The following is a 26,986-nucleotide window of genomic DNA, read 5'->3' as shown; positions in this document are numbered from 1 at the left end:
CTGAGAGGGGTGACAACATTTCCAGCGACACTAGAAACCCTCTCGGATGGTGCTCTTGTTGCACAAATACACATGTACTTATGTGCGACTTTGGAGAGCAATGGAAATCTCTTATGGTTGTTGCGCCGCCATGTCAGAGGGTTTTCATTAGGGTCAATGGGTTCCTCCTGCAGGTAGCGAGTGAGCTCCAGCTCGGCTCTAACTCTCTTCGGGACGGTTGCAGAAGATGTCCTTGTCCGTGACTTCAGCAGGTCTCCAAGCGTTTTTTTCTTTGCCGTTGGTGGCAGCACTGCCTGCTCCAAGGTCTCTGGCTGGGCTGCAGCTGACGCACTGACACCGCTCCCTCCATCTTCCATGTGTACTATCTCCTCGATCAGCGCGGACTTTCCCTCTCAGCATGCGCTGTCGCGAGATTTAATCAAGTGCGGTAATGGCGGTGGCACGTCATGCAGCGCGGTGGGTTTCTTAATATCGCGATATTTTCTTCTTGTGGTTACCGTGACAGGCTGACAGCCCTACATATAACCATAAAAATCTGTTCTAAAATACATGGGAGCGGGTCTCTGGGTGATGCCATACTTGCTTCTATGGAAGCCCGTGAGGACAAAATGCATTTACTGATTTGTAACAAATGGTCACAAAATATTCACTATTAATAAATGCTGTTGTTTTACACATTTATCTCTTCACTCGTTGCCAGTGATGAAAGGGAATCTGATGTCCTTGATATTTTGCTGGAGGTTGCACTCCCAGGAAATTTGTGACCCTCATGGTCATCTGTTGGTAATGTCTTACTTGAACACAAAAATAATGCTTGTTGCAACGATTTAGGTATGTACTGCCCCCTATTGCCAGGGAAAATACACACTGTCACTTTAAACTAAGTATTACGTCTTGGTAACAGGGTTGCCTAATGGTAGAGTGTCCGTCCTGGGAGATCAGGGTTTGAATCCTGGTCGGGTCATACCAAAGACTCTAACAATGGGACCCAATGCCTCCCTGCTTGGTTGGATTGGGGGATTAAACCACCAAATAGTTCCTGAGCGTGGCACCACAGCTACAGCTCACCGCTCCCCACAAGGATGGGTCAAATGCGGAGATGAATTTCATCAGTGTGTGATGACTAACGAGACCAACATTAACCGCAAAATGTCCGAAAACTACACTGATGTGTAAATAGTCCAAAACTTCAGACTGATTTTGTTTTAAGTCACGCTATCCTTTATTCAAAGCTGTTTTGTAATAAAACCAAACAAAATTAAAAGCTAATTGTTAGAAGTAAAAAAAATCCCACACAAGTATTAGAATTGACATAAGTTTATTTGAACGTTACCTTATCAAAATCTCTAGGCCTCAAGACATTTTTATTTTTTTTACATGACACTAGTGTAAACATGGAGAGGGGGGTCTGTATGTATGGGCAACTTCTACTAAATAAAAAGATCAGCTCCATTGGGTAATTTATTTTTATTTTAGACTTTTTAATACGTCTGCTGGTGAGATATAGTAAGTTTAGACTTGGTACCAAACAATCCTAAATGTCTGAATCTGCTAAATCATAAAAAACTTACGTATCATGAGAACTAAAGCCGACAAGTCAATATAAAACAAATACCTTCATTCCAACACCGTTATTACAAACTAAAACAAAGATCAATGTGTAAACACAGACTTGGATATTTTCTGCCTATAAGGAACCTCAAAATCTAACAGTCACTTGTTTAACTCTGACAGGAGATCTCCCCACACACTTAATCCCTGAACATCAAAGTCTCCATCAGAAATCTTAAACAGTCTCATCTCCTCTTCTGTATTCCTCCTCACAGATGGACAGGCCTCAAACAATAACAGGAAGAACTCAGTCAGCTTCTGGAAGGTCACTGTGGTGTTTGTGCTGTTGTTTATCCATTCGCCTTCGGTTATGCTGTACTCCATCTCTGTAGCCCACTTTTTAAGCATGTGGCAGAACGAATCTCTAAATTTCTGGTGTCCTTTAGCCAGCTCTTTAAGAATTGCAGAAGGCAGCATTGTGCACAAGTTATGCAGAAGATTGTGCCGACTCTGCAGCCACTCTAGGAGAAAATCCTGAGAAGCAGTTTGTTCAGCCGAGCCTTTTGCTGTCAGCAAAGCTGCTGCGATGACTAGACACATATGTTGCACTGCACCTTCAGAGTCCTGGAGGACAGAGCACAAAAAGTGCTCTACCCGACAGAGTTCATTGCCTTGGCTCAACATAGCACCAAGCCTCTCCATCAACATCTCTCCCTGCACCTCAGCATCAGCACCAACAGCTGACAGAGCCGAGAGAGGACGCAGGACTTTACAAGCTGATTTACACCGGATCAGGTGGCTGCAGATGCCAGTGACATCCTCAAAGTCGTTATTTATGATGTTTACTGGAGTTTTAAAAAGCGTCTTCATAATGGTGATTGGCAGCTCGGGGTTGTTTAGCAGGCCAACAAGCAGCACGTGTTGGCAGCGGCGGAGATCCGAGAAGGAAACGTGAGAATATCCAGGAAAAACATGTCGCAAACTTTGATTTGTGATCTGCAGCTGTTGCTCCATAACTCTTCTTATTGCGGTGTTATTGTGGAACCTGGAATAGATGTGCTCGCAGTATTTGGCCCAGTGAAAAGCCCTGGACAGAGTCTGCTCATCCCACTGACTCACTGCATTGCTGCGAGCAGCCACGGCTAGCAGCTCCACGGTAACGGACACGTTTTTCAGCACCGCCTCCATGTGGCGCTGTCTGCATTCACAGTCCAGCCTCTGAACTCTGGAAATGGGCACCGACTGAAGAAAAAAAAACAATAAAAATGAACACAAAATACCTCCAAAAAAAGAAAAAAAAACATGCTAAAGTAGTGAGTTAGCTCATAGCTTAGCTATAATGACGTAAACATATCACGGTAAACAACTTTCCGGTAGAACGTTTCAAAACATATTTTATTTTAAGGAACACATTTCTCTAATAGAACATAAACGGCTTTCCTCAATAAATACCTCAAAAGCATGGATACAGAACAGATGTATCCCACTTGAAAACTTACTTGTATTCTATTTTCTCTTTTCCATCACCGCTTCCGGTTTGGGTTATTTATGCGCATGCGACACATTTGAGAATTTGGCCCTTCAAAATAAAATTCATTCACATACAGAAACTCAAAAATGTGAATTTTCCAGTCCATCAAGATATTACAACAATTAAAAAACACAAAGAAACTGTTCCTATTTGGACCACAATCAAACTATTAGATTTAATTTAAGTTTAATCAGAGTTGCACTAAAATAAATTGGACAATGCAGAAAACACAAGTGCGTTCTCACGCACATTCAATCAGCGATTCGGGGTAATTTCCCAGAATGTCCAACGGAATCCAATCCAGTAGTTCCATATCTAGATACGAGGAGGGAGGAACGGCATTATCATCATCATCATCGCAGCAGCAGCAGCAGCAATGTGCTCTCTCTCTTTCTCTCTCTGAGTATGCAGGCAAATCTCTGTAAAATGCGCACTAAGAAAGACCTCCCCTATCCACATTAGTTCGATGTTTCGGAGCTTAACTTGGACCTCCGTGGGAAGCATGAAACCTGGGATCCAACTTCCGCAGGACGAGTGAGCTGAACCAAAGGGTGAGACCTGATCTGAACCTATAATCTGTTTCCAGATTGTTTTTTCCCCTCATTAAAAAGTTTTGCTCAGAATAAAAACATCCACTGAGTTCAAAAGTTCACCTTGCATCTGTAGTTAATGTTAGCATTTCATTCTGTTTGCTTATTTGTCATTTATCTCAAAACACTTATTCACATGTGACTTATTCTCCTAGGCTGCAGCTCTCAGTCACTCCATGCTTTTAATGAGGGAATGCTCAGACATAACTCATTAGGCGTCCAGCCTTGATCATCTTTCCAGGCTGGGAAAGTGTCTGTTGTGGCTCTTTTTATATGTGAAAGCTGTAAAGTATGAGACAACTTAGAAACCTTATTGCTGAAGGGAACATGAATTATCTTGCAGCGTGCTAAAAGTTCAGGTTAAGTCTGCGCCAATTTCAAGCAAGGTTGTGTTTATTTTCTTGAGATGAATTTTGTTTATGAATGTTGACATCACTGAATGCAGAAGGCAGCTTGGTAGTAATATCATTTTTAATTTTGCAGGAAATTATTGCACTATAAAATAAAATGAAGGTAGCAAAAATAACTTTATATTTTTTCTAATTTGTGCATTTTTGTCAGTTTTTCTTATATGTTTATTGTTACATTAGCGAGGCGCTATTGCAGAGAGGAGTTTTCTTGACTGTGTCAGTAAATCTGTCTTAGATTTACTGTTGTACAAGTGGAAGGCAGCAAGGGTCAACAGGACAGAGTCAGTCTTGTGTTTTCTAACTGATGCAATTCAGCAGTCAAAATTGCCATCCACGTGCTGTCAGTGGAGTAATCTATCAGAGGCTTTGTGGAAGTCACAGCACCTCCTGACTGACAATATTTCTATAAAATTAGAACACGTTTAGCCTCGAGGGATTCATCAGACATCCATCTTTGACCATAATCCTGCCAAAAGTTCAGCAGATGAAACATGCCCTTTAGCATTATGGTGCTTTTTGGACCCGAGGAAGAAGAGGTCAAACTGCTGTGTGGTGAGAGGAAGAAGGAATGTTTCCCCCAGGCTCTTTCCTAGGGAGAAGAGGGACCAGCTTGGCAGGATGTTCAGTCGTGATCATGTCAGAAGCATTACTTCTTATAGGTGTTGGGAATTGTTGAATTTTACTGGGATGTGGGAAACTAATAAAATTGATTGCAGCAAAAATAAATCATACTTTTTTTGGAAAAGAAAGGGAAATAATCATTGTGAGCATATATGTGCAAGCCCATAAAGTGCTGTAAAATCTCAAAATCGATAACACATCAGTCATCTGAGTTTAAATCTACAGATACATTTGAACTGTACAAATATTTTCTGCCCTAAAAGAACCACATTTAATCTTTTTTTTTCAATTATATTATAATTTTGATTACTGCAACAACCTAAAGTCAGCCTCAGAAAAACAAAATCCTGTATCCATGTGATGCTGCCATTGATGCAGCACGAGAATGTCTGAATCAGTGACATAAACACAGCTCATGGTTCAGGTTGTGAATGAGCTGCTGACGTCTTTTTTATTGGATCACATCTGGTATGCATTTGTTTCTTTTGAAGCCAGTTTTTCTTATTGTAGCTGAAAATTTGGCAACACTTCAGCAGGTTGTGTCTTATTTGTGCAGGGGCATCTCTTTAAAGCAGATTTGAAAGCTGCAGCTAAGAAAACACTCTGAATATTGATGTCAAACTCTATCGATCCCTGTGAGTCCGGCTGCTGCTTTTTCTTGACACTGACTAACAAACTCTATTACTGATGGCGGAGTAAACAAAAAGCTCTGTGTGTGGTTAATAAAACTCCCACTGTATGAGTTGTCAGGTATGAAAATGTCCCTGGTCCAATTCTGGCATGGACTGGAGCGCTACTGTCTCAGACCTTCAGGTTAATTCTAATCCTTACCACAATTTGACCGTGAGAACAAAAGTACAACTGGACTTCCTCTTTTCATTCCTCAAACTCAACAGCAATAAAACTGAACTTCTTCTAGTTGGCACTAAATCCACCATCTCAAAATCTGACAGCTTTTGTTTAACTATTGACAGCGCCATAGTCTCCCCGTCCCCTCACGTCAAGAGTCTGGATGTCATCCTCGACAGCTCACTTTCTTTTCAAGCTCACATTAATAACATAATTCGGTCAGCATACTTCCATCTACGTTCCATAAACTGTCTTCGCCCCTCCCTTACCCCTCACACTGCCGCCATTCTCGTCCACAGCCTCGTCACCTCCCATATCGACTATTGCAATTCACTTCTTTATGGTCTCCCCAACAAACTCCTTCATAAACTGCAACTGGTCCAGAATTCAGCAGCCCATATTATCACCAGAACCCCTTCCTTTCACCACATCACCCCGGTTCTCTAACAGCTTCACTGGCTCCCAGCGAAATTCAGGTCCATCTTCAAAATTCTCCTCCATACCTTCAAAGCAATCCACAACCTCTCTCCTCCATATATCTCAGACCTTATAAGTATTTACACCCCGTCCCGTTCACTCAGATATTCTTCTTCCATCCATCTTGTGGTTCCTTCTGCCCGTCTCGCTACCATGGGGAGCAGAGCTTTCAGCCGCTCTGCTCCTCATCTCTGGAACTCACTCCCCACAGACATCAGGAACATTGACAGTTTTACCCTTTTCAAAACAAAACTCAAAACACATATGTTTAAATCTGCCTACAACCTCTGATTGTATTGAACTGTTTCTCTCTTTGTTTTTTCTTGTTTGGGTTTTATTATTGTTTTATTGTATTTTATGAAGTATTTTCTGTCAAGTGACCTTGGGTGTTCTGAAAGGCGCTTTTAAATAAAATGTATTATTATTATTATTATTATTTTCCACATATTCTCTCAAGTCATAATGTCTGCCACAGGCACCTAAACCTTTTTGTAACATTATTCCAATAAATCTGCTTTTACTTTCATGTTTGTGAGATTCTGATCAGCTGTCTTAATCTTTTGTACCTTTTTCTGCTTTTCAGTAATGCTGCCCTGACTCATGGAGATGATCCTTTATCCTGCATGATTTGTTTGCTGAGAATTCTGTTCGGTTTCAGCCTGAATCAGTTACTAACAAGATTCTAATTTCTTATGAAAACAACAAAAATATATCATTTCATTGTGATACAGAAACAGAAAGATCATTTTTATTTGTCAAAATCAATACAAATAATTATTAACTTCGTATCTTGACAAAAAACACAAAAACTTGAGATGATGCCAGTAAAGTATTATAGTTTCACCTCTCTTGACTTTGTTCGTTTAAACACGTTTGTGTTATAACTAATGAGTCCAGACAGGTCAGGGCAAAAGAAAACGATCAGATTTTGTATATAAAAGCTCAAAAGCCAAACATTTCTGGTGTTCAGCAGCAACACCAAAGCCCATTATGTCTGTTTGTAAAGGTCTTAACAAATGTGTGACTTGAATGGATGGCACCATTAAGGCCCTTTGTGTTTTATTATTTAATGTAGAATTTTGTTGTTGATTAAAACATGATCCACTGCTAAAGGAAAAGCAGCTTGAATCAAGAACAAGAATAATTCCCATCGTTAATGATCATAAAAACTGTACAAACATACCTGAAACAAAATCTAATGATTTTTCATTTAACTGCCAGATCAATACTTGCTTCAGATATTAAATGAGCAGATCTGATGTATTGATTTACTTATATTGTGCCAACTTCCATATTGACACAGATTCATCACAAGCATTTACAATTGTACAAATTGATCTGACCTGCAGTTTTCCAATATTCCGGACCATCCTTAAGGTCATCAGTAGGGAACCATGAACAGCTCACTGAATCCCAAACAGGCCTGTGGACCCGGGCTGACGGACATGCAGCAGTACCACCAGTGGCTTTCCAGTCGGCATGAAGCCAGCCTGCTGCCCATGAAGGAAGACCTGGCTCTGTGGCTCACCAATATACTCGGTGAGTAATTTGTGAATCCTGGTGGCATTATAGTTATAATTTGAGCAGCAGTTGATCAGAATAAATCTTTAAAAAAAATACAACTTTAAGATAAAAGCGTGTCATAAATTACTCTGATTCTTTTTGCTAATGTATTAGAATCCATACATCAGCTTACTCTGTTGAATGTTTCTAAAGCTTCATATGATCTTTAGCAATAACTTGCTGTTGTAAACACCTTTGCAGGGAGCTGGAATCAATCTGAACCTCATTACAAACCTTTGAATTCAACAAACTGGGAGCCAACATCAGTGTTCTATAGATTACATTGAATGAATAATGAGCATCATTAACATTTCCTAAATGATGCACAGCCGTTTGTGAGAAATAAGCAGCAAAGGGTGCAGCTCTGTGCTCTGTAGTGGTGCAAAACTCAAGTGAATTAATAAGGAATTCACATAACGTTGTAATGCTTTAACATTCAAACAAAAAACAAAAAAACTATGACAATTTTGTAAAAATTCTAATTGTTTGGGGGCCATAATACTATTATTATTACTACTACAGTAATATTAAAGTAAGGCAATAATGTTTAAACTTTTATTCAAACATAAATATCATTTTTAGATTTTCCTTTGCAATTACGGTTATCATCCTTTAAGGAGCATTTATTTAACCCTCCCAATGGGTGTGACCCCACGAGGAAAGTTGACCATTGAGCAGGGTTGATGGTTTAGCCCTTAGGTCCATGTGGCAGGGGTGAGGAGTGAGCGCCGCCTCACCCTGCCACGTGGACCTCAAGGTATAAACCATCAATCCTGCTTAATGGTCAACTTTCCTCGCGGAGTCACCCATAAAGACAGTGGGAGGGTTAAAGTGTCAATTTTTATTTGTTTTTGATTATTTTAGAGGTAAAAAAAATCTGATTATGACCAAAAATCTTCTTAAATTTTTATAGGAATACTTACAATTCTCAGAGAAAAGTCTGTTTTAACTGTTTTAAAAATTCTAATGTGTTGAGTTAGTTCAACTTTTTCTTATTTTGAGTACATTGAACTCCAACTTCAGTTTCAGAATGGTTCTATTAACTTATCCGGGTTCACAGTGTAAAAGTTAAAACAACTGAAGATCCTGCTGTTGTCTGTTTGCATTGAAACCAGCTGGAACCCTTTGGTCTGCTGACAGACCAGTGACTGTAATCTCTTCACAGATGTTCTTAATTAAGTTTCAGGTAGAGAGAAAAGCAGAATTGATTAAATGTTTTTGAGTTATAGGTTAAAGAAACAGAGAGGTATTGGTCATTAGCTGTTTAGTTGGAATATTTCTGATCCCTGTGGTTGTATATTTTCCTCTCACGCCAAACGGGGGGTTGAGTGTGAGAATAAAACAGGAACTCAGTAATTCTCATGATCTCGATCTCTTTTTTTCTGGGCTTTGCTGCAACATTTGGAACTCATTAAACATCGAACCCCCAAACCCCTCCTCTTATAAGAACCAGAAAAGGGATTAAAAAAAAGAAAGAAATCTCTCCAGTTTCTTTCCACAGACACCCCCTCCACCCGCCTGCCACCACCTCCTGTTTCACGATGACCTCACTCCTGAAGAATGGTCCTCTGGAAGTCAGTCAATCAGACACCACATGCTGATCACCGATACGTCTCTGTGACTGCAGGATAATGTGTTGTAATCCAGCATAACCTTCTTTTAGGTGTTCTCGTCTGTATATCTCACTAATCAACCAGGAACCCCCCACCGAATTCCCCAAATCTTATTTTCATATTTTAAGGCTGAGAGTTTCTTATAAAAGCGCTTTTCCAGAATCAAAAACCTTACATCAGACTCAGCTTCAAACTGGCAAGGACTGGAGATTGAGTTTAATTTCATTATATATTATATCTGCAGTTTTTATGTGTCCCCCTGCTCAGGCCTGGAAATCACTGCGGAGAGCTTCATGGTTCAGTTGGACAATGGCTTCCTGTTGTGCCAACTGGCTGAAACACTGCAGGAGAAGTTCAGGCAGAGTAACGGAGACCTGCCTTCACCTGGCACCAGCAGCAAGGTACAGACAAGGATGTCTGGGGGCTCTAATAATCTGGTATGATGCAGATTACAGGAAAAGCACTGAGACTTTTAATAGAGGCAGGAATGTATTCCCAGACTAGCATTCAGTGTGAATGAATTCAGCAGATGATTGATTCTGAGCAGGAAAACATCACATGAGCAGGAATTCATTTGATCAGAATGAATGGTGATCGCTTTGGTCTCAAGTGTTCAGTTCAAAACCAAGATTACATTTTTTTGAGTGTTTGTTTCAGGAAACTGACTTTAATGGAGGCAAAAAACGGCTACATCAAAGGCTTTTATCCAAAGACCTAAAAACCTAAAATGATTCAGAAAACTACACTCTTATCAGACCTGCTGCACTGCAGAGTTCCAATTTTACAATAACAATGATAATAATAATAATAATAATAATAATAATAATAATAATAATAATAATAATAATAATAATAATAATAATAATAATGATAATAATAATAATAATTTAAAATAACCCACAGTTTTAGAAAAGAGTGCCTAGACATGGGGGATGGGGTCTTTCAGCATCCAAAAGGGCTAAGAGGGGGAAAAAATAATAAGCTGAGCAAGGACACACTAACTGACGGGGCCCCGCTGCCCCTGAGAGAATTGGAAGAAATGTTTTGTAAGCCTTGAGTGAGAATTGTATGCATTTTTATCTTGTAAAAAAACTCTAACTCATCTTATCTACTCTTTGCGATTTTGTTGGGTCAGAGATCATAAAAACAAAAAGTGATGGATGTGCAAAAACCCTAAATGCCTGCTCCTTGAAGTATGAGATGTCATCTTCTACCTTATATGCCGAAATTTTATTCTAAGGTCATAAAATCGTCACGTAACAGCCTATTGGGCCAAACATAAAAAATATCACAATTTTCTATTATTGCAATTTTTAGCTTAATATCTGCACAATTGACTGAGTTAAAGCCTTTTATGTTTGCTGATCCTGATTAGCAGAGGCAGTGTTGCAGAATGATCAACCTTGTTGCAGTATTGAATGAGTTTTCATGCCTTTCTAGTGACACGTTCCAAAAAAGTGACTAAACAAAGTTAGGTACTTTTTCTGTAGTTATTGGAGTTGTTGTAGACTCTGATGTGAAAGCATGTTTCGCATTTGCTTGTCTCACCGACCAGCAGCTGCTGCGATGAGCTCCTCCCTAGTCCCAAAGCACTCGCAGGTGGCCCAGTCTTCCAGGACTTGTCCCCCTCCCAGCTGCAGTCAGAGCAGAAGATGTCAACTCCTCTACCTTCAGACTGCAAATGACTGGGCATGTGTGAAGCTGCTGGAGGAATCAAATAACTTAATTGTAGAGAAATAATTACACATTTTATCTTTTGCTCTAAAAGACAGAATGCATGACTGTCATGTCAGATCAGCTGTGCACCTACAGATAACTTGATGTCTCCTTTTCAGAAGTAACATGGTTCCAGCAGAGGAAAGCACAGATCAGACCATGTGTTTAGTTCAAAGGGAAAGCAGCCAAAGGCTCTTTTGTTCAGCGAGAGTTGTTGTGTTTGCACTGAGGCATCACTGATGACCGTGGGTCTGCTGATCTCAACATGAGTGCAGCAACACAGATGTGAGGAAATAGTTGAGGTCGGTGACCTTGGGACAGAAGTGAAGCTACTGAAACAGAGGAGCACATTGATGGTGCAGACTAGGAGACACAGACAGCAGAGGGGACAGACACAGAGATTTTGCATGAATAGTAAATTGATGTTCACATTAAAAGTATCACACATCACATAAAAAAACAGTCATTCCAAGCTTTTGACTATTCAGTGTAATTGAGGATAATTATAAAGCTAGTTAACAGAAAACAATTGTGTGTGTCCAAGCTCTGCTGTAAATTTAAGTAAAAAATAAATAAAAAGAAGAGACAAAAGGAATGCTCACCATTTGGGTTCTGCACCTCTGACTCACAAAACCCTTACATTGGGACAATGAGACGTATATGCTGCATCACTACAGCTTGCTTACATTTAGATGAGGTACAGCAAAAAGTTAAAGGAAAACGTTTACATTACAGGGATACTAGCAGTTTCGGTTTGCTTTTAGGGCCCCCTTTTGTCCGTTTAGTGAAAGCAAAAGTGCAAGTCTTTTTAACGCATTAATCTACCTGCTGAAATGTCTCATCAGCCTTCATTAGTTTCTACAGGAGCGGTTAATCACTAAATCAAACAAATTGGCTGTGGTCACCATCTGAAACATGGAGGAAACGTGCTGGAAGCATGACTGCAGCACCAGGCATGCTGCTTTTAGTAGAAGACGGCCCGCCACTCTGAAGTTGCAAGTCTAGTATAGTGTAGTAGTAGTAGTAGTATAGTATAGTATCCCTTTAAAACTGCTGATGCAAAAGATATCTGATTGGCAAAGACATGTGCTTTTTGCAACATGAGTTTAGTGTGAAGAAGTCCATCTGAGTGTGAGTGAAATTTGCATTTTAGAAGAAGGAACAAAAGAAAATGAACAATCTGATGCACTGACAGCTTCACAAAAAGGACATGCATGTCAGGAAAGGTTTGCACAAGAAAATCTCCTGATCTCCTCCAGGAATGAGAGTCAGACATGATTGCATTTACATTTAAAATGTGTAAACATATTATGTCATCATCATCATCATCATCACCTTTATTTATAAAAACACTTTAGAGACATATGTCACCAAGGTGCTGCACAAGACTAAACTAAAAGGATAAAAACAAAGAATATATAGGAACCCATTAAAAAAATTAAAAACAGCAAAATACAAAACATCAGTTAACACACAGATTTAAACCTCTACTGACGTGGAGAGTCGCACAGTTAATGGAAGATCATTCCATAATCAGACATTAATAAACAACTAAAAGCCTTTTTGTTTTGCCTGAACAAACTTATAAATGTTTTTTTTTCTTTGTGCTTTCTGAAACAAATGCAAAAATTACACTTTAAGCAAACCACTCTCATTGTTTGCAAGAGTTGTTGATAATACAACCAGCAACAGCAGAAATACCTGAACGACAGTTTGATTGTTTTATTAAAAGTCACGGGCAAAAACCGCTGCTAATGCAACACAGAGCTAAACAACGATGCCAGAGAAAAAGAGCCTGAAATCAAATGAAAAATGCCCACAGAAGCGAACATATTTCCTGCATGAGCTCACTGCACCTTTCTCAAAGCACAGACATATATTGTTCATAAAACCGCAGCAAAGCGCATAAATCTCCCTTAACAGACAGTGTGGGTGCTGAAACTCACGAGCGAGTCATTTGATCCTAAATCATGGAAGGTCTGGTAAAGTAGCTTCGCTTTTCTAACCCGTCATCTCTCATATTGATCTGTGAGGAAAAGCCTCTTGATCTGAGTATGAAACCAGAGCTTTAGCAGATGGAGGAGACTTTAGCGTCTACTCTGTCTCAATCAAAAGATTAAACTAAACCTTTCATAGGCATAATGCAACCTGAGGGCCAGGAGTGGCCTTTCAGACTCTCCATCTGATTCTCGCTGCGCTGAAAACAAATCACTCCACACGAATCGGAGAAAACCTGCCTTTTGTTGATGAGCCTTGAGAGATTGAAAGGACGTCTAAATTTAACATCTTTGAAGGCTAAATCTGCATTTTTTAGACTAGTATAGGGAGGTTCAAAGAAGTTTTATTTGACAGATCAGTAGAATCAGCAATCACAACTTAGAATATTCACGAAATGGGGAAAAAAAGTGAAAGAGAAGCTAAAACATTTAATCAGTGGTGGAATTTGATAAGTCTAATTTATTTTTGTGCTTTCACCTCTCATCAGGAGAGAACCCCACATCAGAGGATACCGTGTCGACGGAGCGCTCCATCTGGTTCATTTTTTGCGCGGGACAACACCGCCAACTTCCTGACCTGGTGTCGGGAAGTCGGAGTGGGAGAAACTTGTCTCTTTGAATCAGAAGGTTTAGGTAAGCCTGGTTTTTCCCCAAAACAAATCTGAATGTAGGGCAATCTGGGTACACAAACAAAGGATTGAGCACTGGCACTGCCAAAGCTGCAGGCTCAGGTTTCTGTCTCTTGTGAATGGGCTGATTGTGCAAATGCAGAGCTGCACAGGTTGGACTACTTTCCCCTCAGCGGAGGTTCAGAAGCCTGTCATCTCCAGGAGGAGCCGCTCCGCCTTTGACATTCACAGAAAGCTCACAGGGCCGCAGTCTGAGGGGAGCACAGATGGGAGCAGCTCTGTCTGACAATAAAGACATCTTGATACTGTGTTCATAAAAAGTAGAGCACTGACAGAAGGCTGTGAGTTGGTGAGAAAATAGGCCAACGTAACGTGGACTGGATGTCTTCATTAGCTTAGAGCAGGAAGATGTTTCGGTAACACTTCCTTTTACATTGTCCTAATTACTAGGTACTTACAGTAACTGCATAGTAAGTTAAAGTGTATTATTGTTTCTGAGTTCTTGAAAAGTTATTTACCATGTAACTCAGGTTCAATTCTAGTTTTTATTTGTAGTAAAAATTCCAAGTTAATACAGCTTTACACAATAATTACACTTTCTTACAATTATACACTTTAATTACACAATAATACACTTTAACTTACTATGTATTTACCATGTAAGTACTTAGTAATTACGGGACTGTAAAAGGAAGTGTTACAGATGTTTCTTTTTCCTCTTGTTTTAGGTCTCTGATCTTTTCTTTGCACATTTTGCTCAAACATGCTTGACGTGAAGGAGCTGGAAACAGAAGATAAGAAAAGGATTATGCCAAAGCTGGAATGTGCTGATTTTTGTTAAAGGTTATGTTAATGATAAAAAGAATGCAAATCATTTTATTTCAGTAAGAGATCCACACTGAATTATTTCCACCTTCGAGTGAAGGAGAGATAAACGTGCAATAAAATGCTGTGAAAACATTCCAGCAAATAATAGCCGCTGATAAATGTTCTTTCTTTCTTTTTCTTTCTTTGGAAAAACTTATCAGTTCATCAGTAACGACACCAGGTTTGCTTACGTTGGATATTTTGTCTTTACGTTGCATGGTGTGATGTGTCACATCTATCATATTTTTTCTCCATATTTTCTGTCTGGTTTGTCCTTTGACTATTGGGCCATTCCCATCTGTACCGGGTCGGCCCGGGCCGGGTAGAGTAGGTTGTTTACACATCTGGGTGGCCTGGTATTTTTCCGGGCCAAACAAGGCTCATTCTCAGCCCTCTTCTCGAGGGGGTCTGCTTCAGGCCGACCAGGGCCAACACACCCACTGCTGACAGCAAATTCACACCTTCCATTAGAGCAAGCCTCTGATTGGTGGGTAGAATCAGCCCACATGGGCTTAAGACAAGGATGTGTGGAATCAACCGGGCCAGGCTGGGGCCGACTGGGGCTACCCGGCCCGGGCCGACCCGGTACAGATGGGAATAGCCCAAAAGTTTAAGGGACATTTTGGACATAATGGGTTGTGTTTAATGTGTAAAATGTATCCTACGTGTTGTAGATAGCACCACAAGCATCCTCATGTTTAAAACTGGTAGGATTAGCAACTTTTACGCAGAAACACAACTAAAAAGGGCCTCCATCACTCTCATTTAAACCTGTTTGCACATTCTCGAGTCAAAACACATTTCTGTGCCATATGTCTGTGAAGGTTCTCAGTCATCCAGGTCATTGTAGTCTAATGAGCTTGAAAGAAAAGCGTCTGGACTTCTTTGAGTTGCTTGAAGACGTTTCATTTCTGTGCCATTTGCAGTGAAGTGAGGGACGTTGGGATGCATGAAGCTTGGTTTTATTTGCATTTCACCTCATCTTCTCTCACCACCATGTTTCTGATACAGGACTTATTGTAATTTTGGGAGACTAAATGTTGATTTCTTCTTTTAGTTCTTCATAAGCAGCCGAGAGAGGTGTGTCTGTGTCTTTTAGAGCTGGGGCGGATAGCTTCACGGTTGGTTCTGACTTTTTATAAACCCATCTTTGTTTTATTTTGTAAACAATCTCTAAATTCTTTACCACTCCGTTTTCTTGTCTAGTTACAACGTAGAGCCTCCAGGACTTATAAAACTGGAGAAGGAGATTGAACAAGAAGAGAAGATGCCTCTGCCTCCTTCTCCATCACCAAGACCTCCAGCTCAGCCCCTTCCTTCACCTCCCTCTTCATCGTCCTCTCCATCTCCTTCTCCGCCTTCAACTCCAACCAAAGTGACTCCGAGCAGAAAGAGTACAGGAAAGCTTCTGGATGATGCGGTAAATAAAAAGTCGTGCACCTCTAACTTCACTGCTGCATTTGAGGGTGAACACATGTGAAATATTTCTGGTTTTATGGGTCTCAGGTACGACACATCGCTGATGATCCTCCCTGCAAGTGTGCAAACAAGTTCTGCGTAGAGAGACAGTCGCAGGGCCGCTACCGAGTCGGGGAGAAGATGCTCTTTATAAGGGTGAGTGTGTTAGAGGAGAGAAATTTTTTGTTATTATTTACTGTAATTGAAATAATGAAGGCATTAGCTTAAAAGCTAGTGCACAACATATACTGTACTATTACCTAAATTTATTAGTAAATGTTTGCTTTTAGGCAGACGTGTGTCGCTAAAGCGAGTTCAGAATCACAGGATCCATTTGGAGGTTCTTCTTGGAATAAAAAAATGCCTGCTGAGCAGATTTGACCAAGCAATAATAATAATAATAATAATAATAATAATAAGCATTAATTGTCACTAGTGAAAACATGTTTATTTTTTCATGTTTTCTTTCCAGAGATTTTTTAAAAGTTGTTTATGATTATTTAAGAGAAATCAGTGAAGACTCAGCGAGTCAGAGCAGTACAACAATCAGAAATTGGTATTGGCCCTCAACACAAAATTCAGTGCATCTTAGCACTTGTGCTCTTTTAACCTCCTCCCTTTCTAGATGTTGGCTCAGTGTTACTGAATCTCTCTTTAGAAATCTCAACGTACACACGTGCATTACAAATTTGATGTGTTGAAACTTGAATGCAAATTTTCCCGTTTTTCACTTAACTGCAGTTTTGATGATCTTCCTTGTCTCAGAGCTTCATAAAACTAGCTGAAACACAGACTCGTGCAGCACATCTAGTGTTTCTCAGTTCATCTGAGATAAACTCCTAAACACAGAATGTGATCAGTGGCCTCCATAGTGAGTGATACGGTTGAAGTTACATTTCTACCCATAATGTGTTCAGCTCATGTGGCTTTACTAGAAACAACTGTCTCTCTTGCAGTGTAGCCTGAGGGGTCGAAGGTCATGTGCATCCAGTGGTGGTTTCTGGACTTGACCTTAACATCCTGGAATTTCACAGAGTTCAGTAAATCTTTTCACAAAATTATGTTTTACTGATCTAAGCAGATTCTAGATCTGAAATTATCTAAAAAAATGTTACGTTAAATTTTAGAGGAAACAACTTTTTAATCCACATGATGTTTTGGTTTAAAAGTCATTAATTGCGCGTGAAGAGTGTTTCTGTGCTTGTTGAAAGAGGTAATGTTAGAATAATGTATCTGAACACTACATGGCTCTCTCTTTGTTTGTGATCTGATTATCAAACTCCACCTTCCCACAAAACTAGAATCAATTTAATCTGGTAATAATGAATCTCCTCGGCTCTGATGGGGCTTGAGAAAGACAAATGGACGCCATCAGATTGGAGGAGTGGGATCGGTCTCCTTGGGAAACTGGTTACTTGGCAACCCCACTACCAGGATTCACACCTCCAGGAATGTGATTCATGCTGGTGGTATGTTGGAGCTCTACAGGCTGCAGAACAGGGAGTTCATTCTCGGATGCCCCCTGCTGTCGGCTAGTTTTGTTCCATCTAGTGTTGAATCAGAGCTGATCTGAACCAGTGCTGGGCTCAGATCCAACGAGGACAAAGATGATTTTGGTCGAACATGGACACTGCAAATGTAAATCACGGATGCCACAATTCAGACATCAGTCATCTTTGTGATGCTGAGCAACAAAAGGTGAGAGGCTTAAAGCTCAACAGTCCATTCTAGTTTTATCTTCATCATGAACATCATGTGATCTTCAAATAGCTTCAATTTGTCATCTTTTCCTAAAAAAAATTTTTTAAAGGCAGAAGAAGCAACAAATTAAACTCTTTCACGAAAAACATTAAATACGTGACAATTATCAGAAATATTAATGATTAAACACAGCTCAAACAACAGCCAGAAATCTTCATGGTGACGATTTAATTAAAATTCATGACTTGGTTGCCTCACCAGCAGCAGCTTCTTCGTCGGAGACACGAAAACCATCAGGTTGTCATCGGTGTGTGCAGGAAGCTGTGGGAGGAAAGCAGCGACCTCCATCAGACCTTTGAGAGTCTCACTTCACAGGAACCTGTCTGCTCATCAGTAAGCCTGACCTTCTGGAATAAATGAGCTGCTTGTAGTTTGAACATGAGAGTGCAGAGCAACATCATCACAGTGTTTGTGATAAGTGCTGCCACAGCTCAGCCCCGGGGCCTCTGCACTCTCGCGGGCTCCTGAGCAGACTCGGCTCAAACAAGGGTCTTGTCCCAAAGCAGCGTGATTGAAACCCCTCTCCATCACACAGGTCCATTAAAGCCACAGTAACACGGCTCCAGGCAAAGGGCTGCTGATTGGAAGTGCTGCTCCATAGACTGATTCTTATAAGAGGCTATAAATGTTGTATGTTCTGCTCCTGGGTGACAATAAACCTCATTTCAAACCACACTGAGGTGACAACCAACCAAGTTCTTTAGCTTGTGTCAGAATATTACAGCTGATCCTTTAAAGACAATTAGCTTTCTCCGTTAGAGCGTGTTTTTATAGAGAAGCGTTCAGTAAACAAGCCTCTGCTGCTGAGACGTAATGATGTGTTAATGAGGGAAAGCAGCAGTAAACCTCCACAGTGAAGCAGACATGTTATGAGTGCGGCCTCCTGGGAATGCAAGTGTTTGATCGTCCAATATAGCACTGAGATTATTTTATTATTTCTTCTTTTCTACCATAATGGGTGATGTTGCCATGGCAGCCAAACCGGGAGCATGGCCTTATGTGGCAGGCGTCATCACTCTGAAGCAAAAATGACTTGTTTGGGCTGGCGAAACTGTTTTTATGAATTTCTTTTAGCTTTGAGAGATGAAACAGCTTGAATATTTTTAGCAGCAGAGCTGCACCAGGTGATCACAGCCCTCCCATGAATGGTCCTCGCTTGTCCTCAGACTGAATCCTACTGGCGTTTCTCAGATCTGCTTCATCACCACCTTCATGGATTATAGCTACATCTGAAATTTCCTGATAACTTCATCCTAGGTTTTGAGGAAGTGTCTCATCATCTGAAACATTTTGTTCAGACTGTCCGGACCATAGAATACTAAATGCACATTACTGGGCAGAGGTTTTGCTCTCTTTTCTCTTCCATGTCATCCTCGTCTTTATGCCCTTTTTCTGGACCTTGAGGGGCTTTTTGGACTTGTAACATTTCTACAATAAAGTCTAAAATGTACCTGTAAGAGGGAGCTTAAACCCAGCAGTTATTGTTACTGAATGGCTACAGTACTGCTGTCATGATACACATTATTATAATTCTATTTGAATTGTTTTTGTGTCCATCCTTTCAGTGTTGAACCCAGCAGTGGATTTTTCTCTTACGATTCTAGAGACAGTGTTGGTTTCATTAATTATGGTGACAAATGAGGCCATAAAGTGTTTTTAGACAGGTGTATTTAGGCATTTAGCTCACTCTAAAAGCCAACACGCTTGCACCAAATTTGAACAAATAGCAGAAATTTCAATGTGCTAATTAGGGTGACATTAATCCAGCATCTCACATGACATGTCATCTGTTTTCACCTGCAGATGCTGCACAACAAGCATGTGATGGTGCGTGTGGGGGGAGGCTGGGAGACTTTTGAGAGCTACCTGCTGAAACACGACCCCTGCCGCATGCTCCAGATCTCCAGAGTGGAGGGGAAGATATCCCCTATCAGCACCAAGTCCCCCAACATCAAGGACCTCAGCCCAGACAGCTACCTCGTGGTGGCGGCCCACTACCGCAACAAGAAGTGAAGAAACGCCGCTGAGAAGTGACATTTTTTTAAAGGACAGAGGATAACTTTGTGTTAGAAGTTTGGGACATTCTTTTTTTTATACATTTTGGACCGATTGACAGCAGCATGCAACAAGAGCACACTTGTAGTATTTTAATCATCTATTAATAAAAAAGTTGTCAAGTGTATGTGATCAAATGGGCTGTATTCCTCTTTCACATTGAGTTGTATTTTGTTTATTTTATGCTTATTATTTTATTCTCTTTAATAAAGAATCTAACAATTTTAGAAACTGCTTTAAAATGTAGAGTAAATGGGTTCAAGGGAAGTTTAAAATGTTCCAGATTTCATTTTAAGTCAATTATTGTTAAAGCAATAAAGCATTTATAACATGGTTAGATGGCTAGTTTTTGTCTTTGCTAATTTTAGTAACAAGCTAATAATCAAACTTTACATGATGCTGGTTTGAAAGTTGTTTTATTAAAAAAAAGTAAAAATGAGCATAAAATCTGTGATTATTCCATCTTTTTCTTAATAATGTATGAAGAAGAGTTCATCACTTAGATGCCGACTGCAGTTTCATATTCTGGTCATTTTATTTTTCATTATTCAAGTAAAAAATATATATTTTTTCTGTAATTAAAAAACGCAATAGAACTTCCACTTTTAGTTTGTTGTTGCTGCCCCCTAGAGGTGATACAGTTCATTGCCTGTAACCCAGGAGTTTGTATAGGATAAAAATATCCCGTTTTTAGGTGTAAAAAGTAAACCTTGCTAATTTGCTAAATCTTTTTATACCTTTCATTTACTCCATAATTAATATTTTAATATGAATATAACAGGCATTCGTGTATTTGGCTCTAAAGCATGCAGTAGAATGAATCTACACACAAATAGCAGAAATGTGATTTGTTTATTGTAGCAAACATTGGCAAGATATTGTGTTAGAAAACAAAAAGAGCACCAGAAGCATTTAAGGGTCAGGAGAAGGCTGCAAGGAATGCACTCACATAAGCCAGTCAAAGTTCATTCAGTTTCCCTCAACAAAGCTCATAAGTTTTTTTTTTTACCATAAAAGAGCAGGAGATAATGTTTATCGTTTTTCTAAATATTAACAGTCATACATATTAAAATTTAAACCTCTTTTAAATTAAAGTTTTAAATACAGCATGTTTCATGTCATCAAACAGGGAAATAATCCACCAAGTAGGCAATGAGATTGTAAAGTGCGATAAGAAACACACAACTTAAATTAGGGCATGTCTGGACCACGCTACGTCTAGAGCAGTGGTTCCTGGGGTCGAGACCCCGATGTGTAGTCTTAATATCATTTCTGGAAAGTCCTTAACCCTCCCACTGTCCTAATGGGCGTGATCCCACGAGGAAAGTTGACCATTGAGCAGGATGGATGGTTTAGCCCTTAGGTCCACGTGGCAGGGGTGAGGAGTGAGCACCACCTCACCCCTGCCACGTGGACCTCAAGGGATAAACCATCCATCCTGCTCAATGGTCAACTTTCCTCGTGGGGTCACGCCCATTAGGACAGTGGGAGGGTTAAGACAATCTTATTGTTCACTATAACGGATGTAAAAACAAGAAAACAGCCTTGAATGCAGGGGTGGTGAATTCTGGTGCCTTGAGGGTCATTTTCCTGCATATTTTTGTTGTTTCCCTGCTTCAACACATCTGATTTTAATCAACAGATGATAAACAGGCTTCTGCAGAGCTTGATGAGCTGCTGAACAGGTGATTCAACCACTAAATCAGTGGTGTTGGAGAAGGAAAACAACTAAAATATGCTGGATGGTGGTCCTCCGGGACCCGGGTTCCCCACCACTGCTTTAATGGATAGATGTAGAATAATGTGTCCTTCATTGTGTCCTAATTTAGCTTTTAGGTAAAACCGCTGGGAACCAGTGATGTGATCATTTCAGAGTTGGCTTCTATAAATCTAGAGCAGGTTGTAGCAGCTGGAACTGTGCTTGACAGAGTAACCGAGTTAGAAACTGTCGTGGTTTTAAACCACACCGTGCCCACTTTAACATCCGTCATCAAATGATTTTCATCTGTTGTATTAAAACTGCACTGATCACCACACCCTTGTGACAACAAAAGCAGGAGGGAGGGACTAAAGTTACATTTTCATTGTCTTAGTGCAGCAAAAGTTGAAATCTACGACAGATGAACGAGTGTTAAAATGATGGAAACTGAGATTTTGAATGCTGGTCAAGTTAAACTTATGTGGCCATTATGAGCTGCAGGTCATAGTACTCCTTCATCATTAAAGCAAAAACATAATGAACCATTCTGTCATCATAAATAATCTCTTAGTCTGTGCTTCATCAAGCATCAAATAAATACTAATACCAGAGAATAATAGGTTTGTCTCAACATCAGTGCGTCTTCACCGACTCGTCCAAAGGGCTAAACTAGCGTTTGGCAACTACAACTGTGATTTGTCTGAAACTTGAAGTGTTTCAGTCCAGTCTGATGACTGTCAAATGTTTTAGAACAAAAATAGAAAAAAAAAAAAAAAAGGATTTAACTAGACAGCAGTTTCAAGGTCTTCCCAGTAGTCCTGTAGAAATACTTCATGTTTGTTTGAAGATCAGAGAAGAGACATCAGGGTCTTCATCCAACCTGCCACTGCAAGAAAATGATGGCGGGGGTTAGTCTACTTTATACTTATCTGTCAGCTCTGCAAAGGAGAGACGCACACGCATCGATGGAGACATTTTATTTCCAGACTTCTCCGGCACCTGAGGAATGTTGCAAAGCAATTCCCCGCCAGCACAACAGAGGGCACAGCGCTATTCTGAAGTATCCTGCCACTATTACAGTCACGTATCCGGTCCACCATGATGTGTTTACTATTGTGTTTACATTGTTTTATTGTATCTTAGAGACTTTTTTTTAACATGGACAAATTTGTCCCTCTTTCTCCTCTACACCTTCATGCAATCAGTACCTCTAAACCCACGTTTCTCATCATTTCCATCCAGGAACTAAACACTTGCGCTGTATCTTTGTAACCCTTCAGTCACGGGCAGATAAACGTTCATAATTTCAGACTTTTTCTGTGAGGCGTCCTTCAATCTTTTCCGAGTCTGCCACTAAACATCTTTTTTGAGGGGCAATGGTGGTGATTAATTTAAAGGAAGTGGCGTCGCGACCAATCACAAGCTTGCTGTCTCCGTCTCTTTCGACAGATAGTTAAACTGTTGGGCATGTCTCCGTCACCCTTTGCGCCAACGCATAATGGGTGTCTCCGTACCGACGCACAAGGAGAAGTATAAAGTAGGTTTTAGTCTTTGATAGCCTGGGCTCAAACATCTACTCTACTGTCATATCCATTTCTCCTGTACTTATAGTTAATGTTAAATACCTTGTGCAGATTATCTCTTCTATTGGGTTTAAAGTGCAAAATAGTCGTTTTATACTAACTACAAGATATATCTCTTATTATGATAACATTTCTGAGCGACTGTATGTAATTCATTTTAAGATAAGCACCACACCGACCTTTAATCCTCCACCACCAGACACAGAGGCGGTCATCTCCTGTTTCTCACTTTCTTCTTGTTTCTTCCTTTTCCTTTCAACTGCTTCGGGATTTTTGACTCCCCTGTACGCCGTCTGAAAATCAGCACATACACAAAACAGCTTAATCACGGGTTTATTACCTCGTCATTTGTTCAGAAAACTGTACAGACACATGCTTTTAGTTTATTTTTTACAAGAGCAGTTTAAGTTCATTAATAACACAACCTTTCAGAATGCACAAGACACAATCATAGCTATCAGGAAAGGATCCAACTATCAAATAAAAGAGAGCATTCAGCAGCCAGATCTGATCCTTTTAGTAGTGATGTGAATGTGTGTTAGGGCTCGGTGCTTCTACCTACAGCTGGATAACAGTGAAGTTACATAAAACAAAAACGGTGACTTGGAAAAGAAACTTGTGGGAATTTAAATAATAACAAAGCCCAGAAGGAGGCATTTGTTGTTGTCTAAGTCTACTTACCTGGACACAACTCTAGCACGACTCGTATTGGTTTGCCAGTGGCTTCTCTGCATAGTAAAAGAGTTGCTTACTAAAGTAATTCTAACTGAAATGCAGGTTATGCAACGTTCAAATATGTATGAAGATGGCAATTGTTTAAAATTATTTGATATTGTGAATCAATGCAAAACACCTATAGAAGTACAATGTTCAAAAACATTAAGGGATTACATTCTAGTCCTGTCTAGTTTTTAGTCTACCAGCTCAAGTAGACTAAAACCCTAAGGGGTTGGATCGGGGGGATAAACCACCAAGTTCCCGAGTGCGGCCGTGTCTGCAGCTCACTACTCTCAATGGGAATGGGTCAAATGCGGAGGACAATTTTCACCACACCAGTGTGTGTGACAGCTATGGGATTTTAATCTTCAATCTCAAGTCATTTTAACTTCTGGGATACTGATTTGCTCACTAAAGTAACAGAAGGGTTGGTAACCAGCATTGGCCGTTTCTGTGATAAACAACCCCCATAAAAAGGAAGTGATCTTGCAGGTGGAGGCCACTATTAGCATGAGGCAATACCTGGGCCCGACAGAAGCTGTGTGGGCTGTCCTGTTTCAAGAGCATGGAGGAGACTCCGGGAAATGGAAGTCACTCTAGGAGAGCTGCACAGGGCCGTCAAAGGTCCTTAACCTATTGGCAGAACTGGTGTTGTGCAGCAAAGTGTATGCCTGAAGAGATTTGCATGCCTGGTCAAGAGAACTTGCATAACTTAATACAGCGCCGTGTTAAGGAACTTCACGTTCAGAAATACAAGTAACGAGGCTACATTTAAATAAATGAAATTACTTATATGTGTGTGTTACAAAATGATGGCTTTTGGGCAGATAAATGAAACAAATGATGGTTTTTGACACGTTTTATTGTCATATGTTTGAGACAAGTCTGTGTTAAGATTTTTTTCTGCTCCTTCGTTTGTAAATCTCAGCAGGCATGCTTTTTTTGGCACAACACCAGTCTTTGCTCTTTTATGCAAGGAGGAAGAGGATGAGGGCTGCTAGTGACCTACAAAAGGACCTGAAATAGGGCATGAATGTCAGACTTCCTGAGAGCCTGATGTCCACTAGTATGCGCTATATTCACTGATTGGCACTGTGGAGCTCACCTGGCAATTCTGGCACTGTCACCCTGACATTCTCATAGATAAGTGCAGGTTTACTCTGAGTTCATGTAACAATGTGAAAAAGTCTAGGGAACCTGTGGTTAAAGTGTATGCTGCCTGAGACGCTGTTCAACACAGTCGGTTTAGTGGCGAGACGGTTTTAGTTAGAAAGTGCCATAGAGGGGACATAGACATGTACTGGACAGATGACACCCTGCTATTATGTATTGGGGTAAAATCCATTGACCAACTGTTGGACCCTCTGCTGCTGTGGTGGGTCCTAAGCTCCCCCCCAGGTGTATTATAATAACCAGACTCATGTAACATGAGTTTGCATGCACTTCCTGGAGGATGAAGGAATTGGTACCACTAACTGGTGGCCACAGATCCTGATGTAAATCCATTAAAACATCTCTGGGGCATCATGTTTAGACCTCAGACTGTCCAGGAGTTCAGTGATGCCCTGGTAAATATCTAGGAGGTGAACCTCCAGGACACACCCCATTAGCTCATAAGGTGTTTGATTGTTCATATTAGTTGTGTTTTGGTGTATAAACATCTAAAATTTTCTATGGGAGGGGGGTTGGAGAAAACTGTATAGTAAAAACTCTCTACAAACAAGACTTAACTGAGAAAAATAACTGCTCAGCGACAGCAACAGGAATATTTTCAGATCTAAAGTAATGCTTCTGAAGCAACTGATTGATAACGATTACTCAAAGCTGGCAAATGACATCTGAGAATTTGGGGCTGAATGGGGTGATGAACCACTAGGAAGCAGTTTTTATAAATGGGTGACAACAAATCAACATGTATGGACACATATTGTGGAGTTCCTCAGGTGTAGGTGCTAGGTCCAGATTTGTTTTCAAATTAGTCTTTACCGTACACTGAAAATGATATATTTTGCTAATGACAAAAACACTTTGCTACACTGATAGTTAAAAACAACTTTCAAATGAAATCACTGCTTTTAAATAAATACTAAAACAATGGTTTGACATAAACAAACTGAGAAAAACAAAGATCATGTGGTTTTCAAAAGAAAAACATTAAAATCAAGTACAAATAGTGGTATAAATTACATAAAGCGTGTGTGAGAAAACTTTTCAGGGTGTGAAATCTGCTGGAAACCTCGTGTTAAGCATGAAAAAGCAAATAATATCGCAGCGATGGTGAAAATAAGACTCTTAACTAGATGTCAATACCTCTTTTTGTCTCTTCTCAGCTGCTTCCGCCAGTTGCTGTCTTCTTGTCTCCTGTTTATAGGACAAACATGCAAACTATGACTATACGAACAGCTGTTTGTTGTGTTTAAAACCATAAGGCCTGAAATCGTTAAAAGTCGTCAAAGGGTGTGTCAGAAATTATGATACGACTAATTAGTTAATGTTTTATTACTTTGTAGACATTATTCTTGAATAAACACGACTTGCTGTGTCCTATCTAGAAAGAAAAATTGTGGTAAATGTACTTACAGGATCTGGGGTGACAACAACGTCATCCGCTGCTCCACCAAGGCACGGTAAGCACATTCCCATTCTGGAGTTCCAGGCAGTAAAGAGGCGACGTAAAAATAGTTGTCAACCTTCCAGTTTATTTTCGCTAGCTACCTATTATGAAAAGCTAGTTTTTAAATGTTTTGATAAAAAATAAGGCAAAATAGGCAGCAGGTTCTACTCCACTGACCGCCGCTAGCTTAGCTGGCTAGCGCCTATTAGCCGAATGAATGTGAGCATCGTATTAGCTGGTTTAAGCTACAATAGCAAGCCAAGCTACTTCTAAAAGGCACATAATTATTTTTCCTCAGACCTCTTATTTAGCCGTCGCGGCATTGGGAGGAACAAATTTCAGACACCCACAGCCGAATAATATTTATCTGCGTTTGTTTTGGTGTGTTGATTAATCTCCCGTTATGTACAACGCTGTTGCGTTCACGAACGATGTTTACTTCTCACGCTCCTAGACAATATTTTTTTAAGTCACCAAATGTCAACCGTCTGATTAAAAATGGCCACAGCGTTAAAGGGGATTGTTTTCGTAGGTGGTGTCATATATATTTAAGCAGGTTTGTATATTTTTGAGTAGTATTAAGCAGAACTTTGAAACAGTACTTTGACTGGTACTAGTTACTTGAACGTACCAGAAATCAAGGGGTGGGGACCCCATCGACATAAATATGACGTTGTTATATATA

At 40.1% G+C, this 26,986-nt stretch overlaps 3 protein-coding genes across 5 annotated transcripts; 1 reads left to right on the top strand and 2 right to left on the bottom strand.

Annotated features, from left to right (window-relative positions):
• Positions 1 to 1,303: 1,303 nt before the first annotated feature.
• On the bottom strand, positions 1,304 to 3,172 carry fancf (FA complementation group F). Of its 2 annotated transcripts, none has more exons than XM_015964262.3 (2): positions 3,051 to 3,172; positions 1,304 to 2,793 (listed from the first exon to the last, which is right to left on the bottom strand). In XM_015964262.3, the coding sequence occupies exon 2, from the start codon at positions 2,737 to 2,739 to the stop codon at positions 1,714 to 1,716; it is 1,026 nt and encodes a 341-aa protein (XP_015819748.1). In that variant the 5' UTR covers positions 2,740 to 2,793; positions 3,051 to 3,172; the 3' UTR covers positions 1,304 to 1,713. The 2 variants fall into 2 exon arrangements, with proteins under 2 accessions (XP_015819748.1, XP_054588963.1); XM_054732988.2 differs by having other exon boundaries at positions 3,004 to 3,075.
• Positions 3,173 to 3,501: 329 nt separating this feature from the next.
• Positions 3,502 to 19,825, top strand: LOC107388652 (growth arrest-specific protein 2). Its single transcript, XM_015964264.3, has 8 exons — positions 3,502 to 3,633; positions 7,379 to 7,568; positions 9,473 to 9,606; positions 13,407 to 13,551; positions 15,472 to 15,535; positions 15,621 to 15,834; positions 15,921 to 16,028; positions 19,437 to 19,825. The coding sequence occupies exons 2-8, from the start codon at positions 7,424 to 7,426 to the stop codon at positions 19,644 to 19,646; spliced, it is 1,020 nt and encodes a 339-aa protein (XP_015819750.1). The 5' UTR covers positions 3,502 to 3,633; positions 7,379 to 7,423; the 3' UTR covers positions 19,647 to 19,825.
• Positions 19,826 to 22,044: 2,219 nt separating this feature from the next.
• On the bottom strand, positions 22,045 to 26,554 carry svip (small VCP interacting protein). Of its 2 annotated transcripts, XM_054732989.2 has the most exons (5): positions 26,268 to 26,554; positions 25,998 to 26,048; positions 23,652 to 23,698; positions 23,150 to 23,263; positions 22,077 to 22,273 (listed from the first exon to the last, which is right to left on the bottom strand). In XM_054732989.2, exons 1-4 carry the CDS (start codon positions 26,328 to 26,330, stop codon positions 23,182 to 23,184), a joined length of 243 nt encoding a protein of 80 aa, XP_054588964.1. In that variant the 5' UTR covers positions 26,331 to 26,554; the 3' UTR covers positions 22,077 to 22,273; positions 23,150 to 23,181. The 2 variants fall into 2 exon arrangements, with proteins under 2 accessions (XP_015819747.1, XP_054588964.1); XM_015964261.3 differs by lacking the exon at positions 23,652 to 23,698 and having other exon boundaries at positions 22,045 to 22,273.
• Positions 26,555 to 26,986: the final 432 nt, after the last annotated feature.

The sequence above is a fragment of the Nothobranchius furzeri genome, chromosome 4 (assembly GCF_043380555.1).
Source record: "Nothobranchius furzeri strain GRZ-AD chromosome 4, NfurGRZ-RIMD1, whole genome shotgun sequence".
Lineage (NCBI taxonomy): Eukaryota > Metazoa > Chordata > Actinopteri > Cyprinodontiformes > Nothobranchiidae > Nothobranchius > Nothobranchius furzeri.
This window is presented reverse-complemented; position numbering and strand designations above follow the sequence as displayed.